Here is a 12,283-nt window from a genome sequence, read left to right as displayed (position 1 = left end):
TGACTCTGTAGGGGAGCAGACAGCCCGTTGCTCCCAAGGAGCGGCTGGTGGTTTTGAACTGCCGACCTTCTGGATAAGCAGCTTAACGCATCACCACTCTCACCAGGGCTCTTTCCGTCACTCAGGGACTCCTTAAAGGTTAGCTGCTACTCATTCTCCATCTCTGTCTTCTAAAAATGTAAAATTGGGGGGCCCACCTTGTTTTCCCGGGTGTCTCCTCCGGTTTGCCCGGAGCTTGGGGCGATGTGCGCAGATGGTGGGGGTTCTCCAAGCCCCTGACTGCTCTCCCTCGCCCGTAGGCACCATCGCCTACCTCTTCTTTACCAACCGCCACGAGGTGAGGAAGATGACGCTGGACCGCAGCGAATACACCAGCCTCATCCCCAACCTGAAGAACGTGGTCGCCCTGGACACGGAGGTGGCCAGCAACAGAGTCTACTGGTCCGACCTGTCTCAGAGGAAGATCTACAGGTGAGCCCTGCCCTGAGCATTCCTGGCTCTCGGCACTGTGACAGTCCCCCGCCTGACACCCGCTCGCTCTCCTCCCTCGATCCGCAGCACCCAGATCGATGGAGCCCACAGCTTCTCTTCCTACGACACCGTCATCGGCAGGGACCTGCAGGCCCCCGACGGGCTGGCCGTGGACTGGGTCCACGGCCACATATACTGGACCGATTCTGTCCTCGGCACCGTCTCGGTGGCGGACACCAAGGGCGTGAAGAGGAAGACGCTGTTCACGGAGAAAGACTCGAAGCCGAGGGCCATTGTGGTGGATCCCACACACGGGTGGGTGTTTCCGAAGCGGAGGAGGGAGGAAAACAGCCCCAAGCTGCCGGCAGGAGATGGCCACAGGGCCTGTGCTGTCAGAAACCTACGTCGGGCAAGCCATTGTCCCGGGTCACTGTGAGGCTGTGTTCTCCTAGGGTCCGAGTGGTCTACTTCTTGGAAGTTGATTGCAAGGCCTTTGGGTGGACTGGACCGTCCAGCCTTTTGGTTAGCTGCTGAGCGCCTTCACCGTTGGCACTGCCCAGGGACTCCTCAGCAAACAGGAGGGGAGTGAATCCAGGGGGCTGCCCCACACACTTGGGCACCACGAGGGTCAGCTCGCTCTTGGTGGAAGCAGACAGGGAACTGTTTTACCTTGCCCTCGGATCACATTCCACAGCCAGTACTCAGAGGGCTGACTGTAGTCGGAAGTTGCGGGAGTGTGGTGAAGGGGAAGCCGGGACCGTGGCCCTCAGGGCTGATTCAGCAGCTGCACAGCCCTGACACAGGGATCAGTGCCCCATCCCGTGTCCCCGCCCCTCCCCACGAACTCTGCACCTGCCAGGCCACAGCTGCCGCCTCAGCAGAGTGATGCAGACTTTTACAACGATTTCACAGGGGCCTTGACAAACCCTGGCGGGCAGCTGCTCTTGGCAGCTAGAGTTGGAAGAAGCGAGTGTTTGGTTTTGGGAGCTAACAGTGGGAGGCACGCTGGCTTCTGGGAGGGGGCCTGTAAGGGGTGCAGAAGCACTATGGGTAGGGACATTGGAGGAGGGGGACCTGCTGGAGGAGAGGATGTGGGGCGAGCGCTGGCCTGGGGAGACCAGGGTGGTGGAGCAGGTGAGAGAGCGTGCTGGAGAACCCGTCTGTGGGCACAACTCCGGCTGCAGAGCGGCTGGGGGAGGGGCGTGACGGGGTGAGGCAATGGGGGCTGCTAAGGGAGCCTTTGTTGGGGGACAACACACCTGCCAGGAGAGGGACACGAACAGAGAGCCACCCAGATTGGATGGAGGGGTGGGAGGGCTGAGCTGTACTCTGCCTGGCTCCTTCTCAGGCCTGGGCAGTGTGGCTTGTCGCTGAGCCGGGTTTTAATGCCCTGGTCTCGGTGCAGGGCACTTCTGCCATTTGCTGCCTCATGCAGAGTGGCACTGAATACCATCAACTCATCTTTGTGGTTCTTCTGGGGGACTGATCGCTAGAGGCCGGCTTCTAGCTCAGAGGGTGCAAACTTCTAGCTCAGAGGGTGCCTTGAAGGGTGCAGCATGGTGAAGCTGCCCTTCAAGGCACGAGTCGTGGGCCCTGCTCCTGCTCCAGTAGTGGCTGTGAGGGCCCGCTCCCCGACAGCCCCCCATGAACTGTTGGGTCTTTGCAGAGGTGACAGGATTTGTCACTTGGGTGGGGGTGCTCTTGTCATGGGGTTGGCGCTGCTTGGAGAGCAGAGTTCAGGGTGCGGGGTCCAGGCCGGAAGTTTGGGCGGGCAGAGAGCACATTCCTGGCCCCCAGGGCTGTTTGCAGGGGAAGCTGTTCTTGGGTGTCACAGGGAGCCTCCCACAACGCGCGGTTTGATGCCTTGTCCTCCCTGCTCCCCCTCCAGCTTCATGTACTGGACGGACTGGGGCACCCCTGCCAAGATCAAGAAGGGGGGCCTGAACGGCGTGGACATCTACTCGCTGGTGACGGAAGACATCCAGTGGCCCAATGGCATCACTCTGGGTATGATGGTGGCCTTGCCGGGGGTCGGGCACAGGCTAGGGGTTCAAAGGAGCTTCTCGCCGAGGTGGCGGGGCCGCCAGCTGCCTGCCCGCTTCCTTGTTGCATGGCTGGTCTGTCTCTGGAGGAAGACCTCTCTTTGTTTTTTCAGTGGTAACATAGACCTAAGATTTGCTGTCTCAGCAATCCGGACAGGCACAAGGGGACTTCACAAAGTGTATGGGAAAACGGCGTCAAAGAGGACGGGTTTTCCCGTGGACGTTGTGCAGCCGCTGCATGCCGTTGTCGGTCTTCCTCCGGCGCCACGCCTGCTGTCCCGTCCTCCATCTTCATCCCCAGTGTCCCGGGCAACGTCTCTTGGAGCACGTGACTGTGGTTTTGTTAACAGTTTACGCAGCACATCAGGTCCCATTGAGCCACTTCTATAGTGTGCCCACCGTTGTGCCGGGCGGCACTGGGGTACGAGCGCCGCCCATGGTGTGTCCTTCAGTGACCGCGGCCCCATCACCCACGTCACGCCGTCCTCATTCCTCCCTCGCCGGTCGTGCCTTCCCCTTCCGTCAGCTCCCTCGCCCCTCACCATCTGTGCTTGAGAGTAAATATTGACCACCCCATCTCAAATAGATTTTGGGGCTTTTTTTAGCATGATGCTGGTGGGTGATAGTGTTTATTTTATGAGCCAATCTGTTATTTGGCTGCAAAGCCACCTCTAGACATGGTTTCGGGTCAAAGTTTAAAAGGTTGCTTGAAGTTTTCCTAACCCACAGTTTAACACTCTCCTGGCGGCAGAGGGGTGGGACCATTGGGAGGAAGCCCCCGCACGTGGCTCGACCCTCAAGTCAGGCGGTCCTGCTTCCCTGCTGCGGAGGGTGGTGTCAGAACCCCAGGGGCTTCCTGCCCATGGGACCGGGATGGCCAAGTCCAAAGGCCCTCTGGCATCAGACCTTGACCTCTGCCTGCCCACTCATGTGCCCTAGATCTCTCCAGCGGCCGCCTCTACTGGGTCGACTCCAAGCTTCACTCCATCTCCAGCATCGATGTCAATGGCGGGAACCGGAAGACCATTCTATCGGATGAGAAGCGGCTGGCCCACCCGTTCTCCCTGGCCATCTTTGAGGTGAGGACGGTGGGGTGCGCGCCCACCCCCTGCTGTTGATGAACAGTCTTCCTGTGGAAGGAGTCCTGGGGCACGGTGGGCTATGGAGCTGCCAATTACAAGGTCGGTGTTTCAAACCCACCGGCTGATCCTTAGGACAAAGACGAGGCCTTCTGCTTCCACAAAGATTCACAGCCTCAGAAAACCCGAGGGAGCCCTGCTTTAAGGCTATGGCTCCTTGCCCTGTTTGGACACCCAGGAGGGGTTGGGAAAGCGTCCGTCCGCTGACACGGTCTCAGACCTGGCTTCTTCTCCCCGTGACAAAGAACAAGACCAGCCACGAGAACAGCAGCCGGTTCTCAACAAACGCCAAGCGTTCCCCGCCCCGCTGCTTCTGGGGGCTCGCAGGCTGTCATAGTGGGGTATCGACACTTGGGTGATATTACTGGACACCCTCCATTGGCTTGAGACAGCCCCCCAGCAAAGGGCTCCCGGGTCAGATTCTGGGGCGGTGCTCTGGGCCCTCTGCGGGGGGTCAGCGGCGCTGGTTCTGCTCCTGCAGGATAAAGTATTCTGGACGGACATCCTCAATGAAGCCATCTTCAGTGCCAACCGCCTCACAGGCCAGGACGTCAGTTTGGTGGCTGAGAACCTGCTGTCCCCGGAGGACATGGTGCTGTTCCACAAACTCACGCAGCCCAGAGGTACGGCCGGCTCCCCGCCCCCACTGCTGCTTTTGGGCTCCCCGGGGGCTCCGGGTGTTGCCTGGCCTCACTAAGGAAGGTCTCCTTCGCCCCCCCTCCGCCCCCCCCCCAGGAGTGAACTGGTGTGAGAAGAACCCCCTCCACAATGGTGGCTGCCATTACCTGTGCCTCCCGGCCCCTCAGATCAACTCCCATTCGCCCAGATTCACCTGTGCCTGCCCTGACGGCATGGTGCTGGCTGCAGACATGCGGGGCTGCCTCACAGGTAAGGGAGCCTTTGTCAGAGTTGAGGGGGAGGGTGGGCAGCAACCGCAAGCACTCATGGGTGCTGGCCTTGCCTCTTAGTTATCTAGGGTCTTGGTGCCGCTATGACAGACACACCACAAGGGGCAGACTTTCACAGTGTCCAGAGCTGGAAGTCAGAATGCAGGGTATTTATTGGCCAGGGGAAGGGCTTCCTCTGGGTCAGCTCTGGGGAAAGGGCATCCATGCCTCTTGGTAACTTCTCTTAGGCTCGGCGTCTCTGCCTGCTGGCTGTATCTCAGAAAAGACACACGGGACACTCAGAATCCTGTCCTACTGACATTCCGAGAAACCCCCGCTGTAGCGCGGCGGGTGGGTGGGGAGGGGGCACAGTTCAGTTTGTGACCATGCCCTCCCTGGGGACGGGGTGCTCAGCATTGGGCTGGGCATGCAGACAAACACATGGCTCCTTTCCTGGCCCCGAGTGGCTCTTTCAGACACCGATGTCGTGTGGGAACAGCTAGCTCCTTCCTGGGTGCTTCTTGCCCTTGGAGGAAGTCTCCACTTGGGGCCAGTGTGTGCGTAACGAAGGCCTGGTGAAGTGGTGAAAGGGCTGGGCTGCCTACCGGAAGGTCAGCAGTTTGAACCCACCGGCCTCTTCGTGGGAGGAAGATGAGGCAACCGCCTGGGGAACCATCCAGGGTCGCTCTGAGTCAGAACCAAGTCAACAGCTGTGGGTTTTGGGACTGTAATATTGATTACACCTGGGACACTCCCCTTCAAACAATACTAGAGTTTCGGGGAGTCCTGTGTTGGCGTCCTCTCTGTCTCCCCGGAGCAGCAGGGCTCTGTGCACGCAGGACTCCAAGGAAGGTTTATTCCCTCAGAGCCTGAACCTGCAGCCACCACCCAGGGGTCCTCCCCGGCAGAGCCCACAGTCAGGCAGACGGTTGGTTCCACCGCCATGGGGCCGAAGCATGAGCCCACCACGCCAGCTCCCGGCACCCCCGAGCAGCCCTCGACCAGCCCTGGTCTCACCACAGCAGAGGTGGCCACCATGACCCAGCAAGGTAAGTACTGCCCCACCCCCACCCCACTCGGGGACAAGCGAGCCTGTGAGTGTGCCGGTGAGGAGCTGGTGCCGTGGTGCTGTCCTGGCTCCCGAGTGTGTCTGGAGTGGCACATGCCCTCCCTGTGCCCTGGGCCTGAGACCCGTAGAAAAGGCCTGCACACGGGACTCTGAGGCCCCCGGAGGTGCCAGGCACAGGGGCCTGCAAGCCTGAACCCGGATCACAGCCAGTGCGCTGCCTCACTTTCCACTGGGCTGCCCCCCGGGGTGGGGCATTGAAGAGGCACCAAATCTCGGAGGCAGAGCCTACTTGAATGTAGTGTGTTCAAACCAGCAAGTTCCATCTTCTGCCCATGTTGTATTGGAGCCGGGTGGTAGGAGGCTACAGAGGTCGAGGCAGGATGTGTCTTTGTTTACAGTGTTGGTATTTGGTTCACCGTGGGCATTTTTAATATTTTTATTCTCAGAAATGTTACTTGAGTACTGACATTTTCCACTCAGGTCGAGGCCCTCTCTGGGCAGCCTAACTCGCCCAGGCCGCCTTCCTCTGGGCCGCCACTAAAGACCAGCGGTTCGTGGCCTCGTCCACTTTTTTACTTACTGCCATCGAGCCGGTCTGGCTCGTAGCAGCCTTAGAGGACAGAGCGGGGCTGCCCTGACGGGGTCCCCGGGGCTGCAGACACTGACAGGGAGGAGCTGGTGGCTCTGACTGCTGACCTCCGGTTGGCTGCACAATGTGTCACCAGGGCTCCTTAAAAGGGAGGACCGTCTCCCTCCCACACCTTACGAAGAAAAAACCGAGTAACCCAATTAGGAAGTGGGCCCAAGACGCAATTAGACAGTTTACTGACGGTGGCATCCCAATGGCCAACAATCATATGAAGGAACATTCGACGTGTTCTTGAGCCATAAAGATAATACAAATGAAAACTACCTCACACAAACGCTGTTGTCAATATAAATATATATATGCTGGAAGGGATGTGGAGAGATTGGGGTTCATAACCGCTGGTGTGATTGTAGCATTATACAGCCACTATGGAAATCAGTGTAGCGCTTCCTGAAACAAACGCAGATGCAAATACCTTATGATCCTGGAATCCCTCTGCTGGGTATCGATTCTAAAGAAATGAGAACAAAGCATGAACAGATGTGTGCCCACCTACGATCATCGCAGCCATCTCTCATCGCAAAAAGACAGCAACAAACATCTCTGTAACTCTCGAGGAATGGGCAATTACAATGCGGGGACATTCGGACAACGGACCGCCGGGTGTCCTTCAGAAGGAGCACCCAGTCACTCCCACCCTTTGGGAACGAGCTCAGCACAGTTGCTCTCACGAGAGGAAATCACTAATGACGCCGTAACTACCGAGGAAAAGGACGCAAAGGGAAAGTGGTTTCCACAGCAAAGGAAAAGACGTTGAAGACGACAATGAGGCCAGGGGATGGAGGAGGGAAGGGACAGGAGGCTGGTGCAGAAGGGAGGGCGGGAAAGTCCCCAAGGGTTCCACTGTGGCTTTCAAGTGCTTACATCAAGGTTTCTTAGGTGCCCTCCGAGAGGCTGTCGACCTGGGTAGCCCCATCTTCGGTTACCGTCCATTCTGTGCTGACGGTTGATAGCAGTGTCTGGTGGTCGCTTGGCTCCCGCTGGCTTGGCCAAGCCGCCTGACCATGGGATACGTGAAGGCGTCATTGGTGGGGGCTCTGATGGTCCAAGACCCTCAAGGGCACAGGACTGTCTCACTTGGCGGATCTATCTGGGCCACTGAAGCTGTTGAGCCTTAGCAGGCCAGAAGGTGGGCCCTTTGGAAGATGCTTATTTCGGTGAAATGAAAGCACAAAGCCGGGTGGAAACCTGCCACCAGGGACTTGGCCCACCGGGGAGATTGCCTCCACAAACGTCCTTCTCCGAGATCTGCCTGAGGGCCCCTCGCCCTGAGCCGCCCCAACGTCGCTGTGGAGTGGACGAACTTTCTCAAAGCCACCTCGAACCCGGGGCCGCTGCAGTTGAAGAGCGAAGTGTGTTATTGCTCGGACTTGGGCGCCGCTCCCCCGTGCCTCTGACATTGAAAAGATAGTGCTGGAGGCAGGGTTTCTACGGGAGGGTCAATCTTTGCTTTCTCTGGCCCTCCTTCTGGTCCGAGCCTGACTCTCTGCCTCTATGCAGCCCTGGGCGACGTGGCCGGCAGAGGAGCCGATGAGAAGCCCAGACACGTGGGAGTGCTGACCATCGTCCTTCCCATCGGTAAGTGCCCCCACCCACCCCGTCGGTCCGAGCCCTGTCCAAGCCCGCCCGCGGCTCCACCACACGTCCTGGTCACCACCAGGCCCCTTTCTAGCATCATTCATCTACCGGACACTGTTCCACACCTACCCCCAACCAGGCCCACCTCCCATTCCTGGGCCACAGCTGTGAAAGAAAGAAAGGCGCTGTCCCCTTAGCGCTGCCAGGGATCAATACTGAGCCAGCAGGGTGTCAGGCAGGGATGAGGACAGGGCGTGCTGCTGCGGGGGCCCCAAACCTGGGAGGCAGGAAGGGGCCGGCACGGACAAGCCCCCCTCGCCCTCAGAGGTGCTGAGGGCAGCCCCTGAGGGTCCTCCAGCCCAGCCTGCTCAGAGACAACCGGTCGGTGTCTGGGCCCAAGCTGTCTTCTGGCTGTGGGTGACTTACTCTCCTCGGACTCCATGGTGACCCCAACTCAGCAGGGCCTGGTTCTTCTCTGCTTCCTGGGCCCGGGCAGAAACTTCCACAGCCCCTGCTGGCTAAACCTGATAGTCGCCATGAGGCGCGGAACCTGGGGCTGGGTGGAGTGCTGTCCATGAGGGACAGGAGGGTCTGCTCAGCTGTGTTAAAGCAGGAGTGAGGTGGTCGCCCAGTGGCGCTGAGCCAGTGACACCCCCCCTCTGAAAATCCCAGGGCCCTGGCCCTGGAGGTTCCTCACAGAAGGAGCCTGGGCCCGGCTGCTCCCGAGGGGAGGTGCCCCGGGGACACAGGCAGATGTCTGGGTCACGCAGCACCTTGTTCCCATAGTGACCCCACAGGACAAAGTATGTCCGCCCCTGTGGGTTTCCAGGACCACACCGTGCAGGGGCAGAAAGCCTCCACTTTCTCTGTGGAGCAGGGTGGCTTCAAACCGCTGCTTCGGAGTGAGCAGCCTGGAACCCCTGTGCTAGCAGGACTTCTGATGCAGAAAGTCCACAGCCCCCCTAATTCACAATAAAAAATACATTAAGAAAAACAAACACAAAACCCTCACAGAATCCCATTCATTTAGCTCCATTTTCCCATGACCCTTTGAAGCTTGTGTGTGTGTGTGTGTGTGTGTGCGTGTGTGCGTGTGCGCGTGTGCGGTGACTACTTTATTGTGGTTTGGATGAAAGTTTATAAAGAAAGTGCCAGTTCTCACTCAGCAACTTGTACACCTTGGGTGAAGGCCCCTCAAGGCCCCAGTGTGACAACACCTTCACTTCCTCCCAGGTTCCCTAGACAGACAGACAGACAGACAGACAGACAGCCACGTTGCATGGTTTCCTACAGAAGCATGGAGCCCTAAGCAATGGGAAACCAGCAGCTGCTGCACCGGAGAAAGACGAAGCTTTTTGCTCCTGTAGAGGGACAGTCTGGGAACCCACAGGGGCGTTCTACCCTGTCCTGTAGGGTCGCTGTGAGTCGGGCTTGAGTCAGCAGCAAGCAGTACGTGTTGTGTTTTATGGCTTCAGCACTGGGGACAGGAGCACCCTAACCAGCCCCTCCTCTGTCCCCAGTGCTGCTCGTCCTCCTCTGCTTCGGAGCCTTCCTCCTCTGGAAGAACTGGCGCCTGAAGAGCATCAACAGCATCAACTTCGACAACCCCGTGTACCAGAAGACCACCGAGGACCAGGTGCACATCTGCCGCAGCCAGGACGGCTGCTCGTACCCCGACGGCTACACGTACCCCGCGGTGAGTGCTGGCTGAGCCGAGTGTCTGTCCGCCCGCCCCCGCAGCTGCGGGCCCCTTTCCTGGTGGGCGGAGAGGCAGATGAAGCACAGACTGGGGGCGGCAAGCCTGAGGGTACAGAGTGGCTTGTTGGCCCGTGGTTGGTTCGTGGCTGGAGCAGCGTGGGGTGTGGGAGGGAAGCGGCTCTGCTGATAGGGACAAAGCCACTCTTCACCTGGCCACACGGCGTGAGCTCCAAAGACCAGGCCGTTATGCGAACATGGAGGATGACCACATGGTTGTGTGACCGTTAACCTCTGAGAGCCATAGCCCGGCCAGCAGGACCCAGCGCTTTAACTGTCGCAGCCCATTCCACTGCACCTCCCCCGTCACACGTCCACCAGGTCGGAGATAGGTTACCAGTGTCACACATGCAAGGTGTCAGGTCATGAGACAGTTGCTAAGTCGGTGCAGGGCACCACATGCCATGTGCTGCGTGGGCCTCGAGGGGACTTAGGGGCATGCCCTGGAGGTGAGATATTCATAGGTACCCACCAGTGGGGGTGCCCAGGCAGAGGTGGCTAGGCCCCAGGCCCAGGCGGCAGGAGAGGGGAGCTGGGCTGACAGCTTGGGTCCTCCTGTTGACAGAGGCAGATGGTCAGCCTGGAGGATGACATCGTGTGAACAGCTGCTTCACCGCGTCTTGTGCCACCAAAACCCACTGCTGCTGTCGTGGCCAGGGGAACCCTTTCTCCCCAACCCTGGACCGCCCGTCCACCGCCCTGTCTGCGACCCTCCCAAGACATCGACTCTCCTGTCGTCCCAGCCAAAGAAGGAAGAGGCGCTGCACCACCGCCCCCGCCCCCCCCACTCGCCGACGCCGTCTGCCCAGAGCTGTGTTCCATATATTTATTTATTCTCTGGGCAGTGTGCGTGCTTCCCACTGGACACGAAGTTGGCGTGGACAGGGAGTGGCTGTTTTCTCACTGTGCTAGCAAGCTGGGATGAGGCCCGGGCTGCCAGGTGAGACCTCTTAGGTTCTCAACTGCAACCACATGGAGAACCGTGGGCCGAGAGAAGGCGGCTCCAGGTGCTCCTGCCCAGCCCAGCCCCTTAACTCAGGAATAAGCGTGCTCACCTCTGCCTGACACGCACGGTAGACAGCCCAGGGCCCAAGAAGCGAGGTTTTGTCCAGCAGTACCTGTTCCCCCTCAAGCTGGGAAGGGGATCGAGGCATGGGCACCAGCAAGTCGCACGTAGTGTGACGGGGTGGTGCCACTGGAGACTACCTGGAGACCATTCCCTGGGGGAGCCCCGTGATAGGCCGCGCTTCAGCAACTAAGTGCCTGAGTCACCAGGTCACCCTGTGAGTGAAGAGGAGTTCCCGCGGGGCTGCCCCGCCCTCCTCTCGGAGCCCCAGCTGCCCCTTCTTTGTTTCTGTGCACTTTTCCCGTTCGGGGCTGTATAGTTTGTAAATGGATGCTCTCATTATTTGGCACTGTGTGCTGATGTGTGCGCGGAGCTTAGATGGGCCTGTGTGCTAGCGGAGCGTGGTGGAAGTGGAAGTGGGAGCTGAACCTGGCTTGGGAACTGACAGTGGGTGCCCCTGCCCTGGCTGCTGACCCTGTGACCAGAAAGGGCAGGCCTGGTCGGGCATCTGCAGGGGTTCCAGATGGTTCAAGGCATGTAGATGAAACACTGCGCCCACCGCCCCCCTCCCCGTGAGAAGCCTGGAAGGTGCCTCCCATGGAGGGGTGTAAGTAGACTGGTGCACAGACCAGGCTGTTAGGTTGCACTTTGTACAGTTGCTGCAATGATGACCACTTCTGTTCAGAAAGAGAAGAGCTATTTATTTTTGCAAAACGTGGCTGCTGCACTTACTCAGTTACTCCTGTGGGGGCGCTGACACCCCAAGGTACAATGATTCTCTGGGTCTCTGAAGAATGTCCATGCTGTGTACAGGTGGCTTTTAAAGGGGGATGGGTGTGACTTTTTAAACCACTGTATAGAATGTTTTTATAGCCTGAATGCCTAACTGTGATCGATTAAAAATTTCTTAAATGCACCCTTTGGTTAATGCTGCCGCCAGTCTGGGAGCCGGCTGCTTTCTCCTGCCCTTTGCGCCCTCCACCTGTGGGTGGTCTGTTGTTTCAGGAGGGGGACATTTTCCCGGGGCTCAGGGTGCAGCCTTCTGGGTGCTAGGTCGGGCCTCCTGGGGGTAAGGCTTCCTTGAGCTGAGGTTTTGCCAAATCACCTGTCCATTCAGCAATCTGAGGTGCCTTTACTGAGCACCTCCTTTGAGGACTGTGGGACAGAAGGTTCACTTTCCAGGAGAATGAGAACATCAGGCAGCTCCTTTGTGGCGACACGTTGGGCTGCGATTTGCGAGGTCAGCAGTTCAAAACCACCAGGACGCTCCTCAGGGGCTTTCTACCCCAGTCAACAGTCTTGACAACTCAAAAGGGGCAGTTCCACGCTGTGTATTCGATGGCGGGGAGTTTGTTTTTTTTTGAGTGGGGACAAACCCCTGGAGGGTTCCTGAAAAGACCTTTACCGAGCAGACACCCTCACCTTGCTCCCCAGGAGGGGCTGGTGGGCTTGACCTGCTGACCTTTTAGTCAGCAGCCCAAGCCCACTGTGCCACCTGGGGTTCTAGAAGAATGGGGGACGCTTCCATAAGGATGGGAATCTGGGTGGTGGGAATGGTTCGTATGTACTCACCAGAAGGTTAGAGGATTGATTCCCCCCAGAGGCCTGGCAACAACTCCGGAGAAAT

General features: G+C 58.6%; 1 protein-coding gene across 1 annotated transcript in view; it reads left to right on the top strand.

The window, feature by feature from the left end:
• LDLR (low density lipoprotein receptor) overlaps positions 1-11,572 on the top strand; it is a 29,681-nt gene extending 18,109 nt beyond the window's left edge. Inside the window, exons 9-18 of the mRNA XM_045290324.1 lie at positions 198-471; positions 559-786; positions 2,360-2,478; positions 3,453-3,592; positions 4,134-4,275; positions 4,388-4,540; positions 5,406-5,588; positions 7,758-7,835; positions 9,356-9,531; positions 10,156-11,572. Coding sequence (XP_045146259.1) covers positions 198-471; positions 559-786; positions 2,360-2,478; positions 3,453-3,592; positions 4,134-4,275; positions 4,388-4,540; positions 5,406-5,588; positions 7,758-7,835; positions 9,356-9,531; positions 10,156-10,191 — 1,529 coding nt within the window. The 3' untranslated portion in view covers positions 10,192-11,572. The remainder of the gene's footprint in view (positions 1-197; positions 472-558; positions 787-2,359; positions 2,479-3,452; positions 3,593-4,133; positions 4,276-4,387; positions 4,541-5,405; positions 5,589-7,757; positions 7,836-9,355; positions 9,532-10,155) is intronic.
• Positions 11,573-12,283: the final 711 nt, after the last annotated feature.

The sequence above is a fragment of the Echinops telfairi genome, unplaced genomic scaffold (genome assembly GCF_000313985.2).
Source record: "Echinops telfairi isolate 266 unplaced genomic scaffold, ASM31398v2 ScPeMD7_36;HRSCAF=134, whole genome shotgun sequence".
NCBI lineage: Eukaryota > Metazoa > Chordata > Mammalia > Afrosoricida > Tenrecidae > Echinops > Echinops telfairi.
The sequence above is the reverse complement of the archived record's forward strand: the minus strand, read 5'-3'. Positions and strand labels throughout refer to the sequence as shown.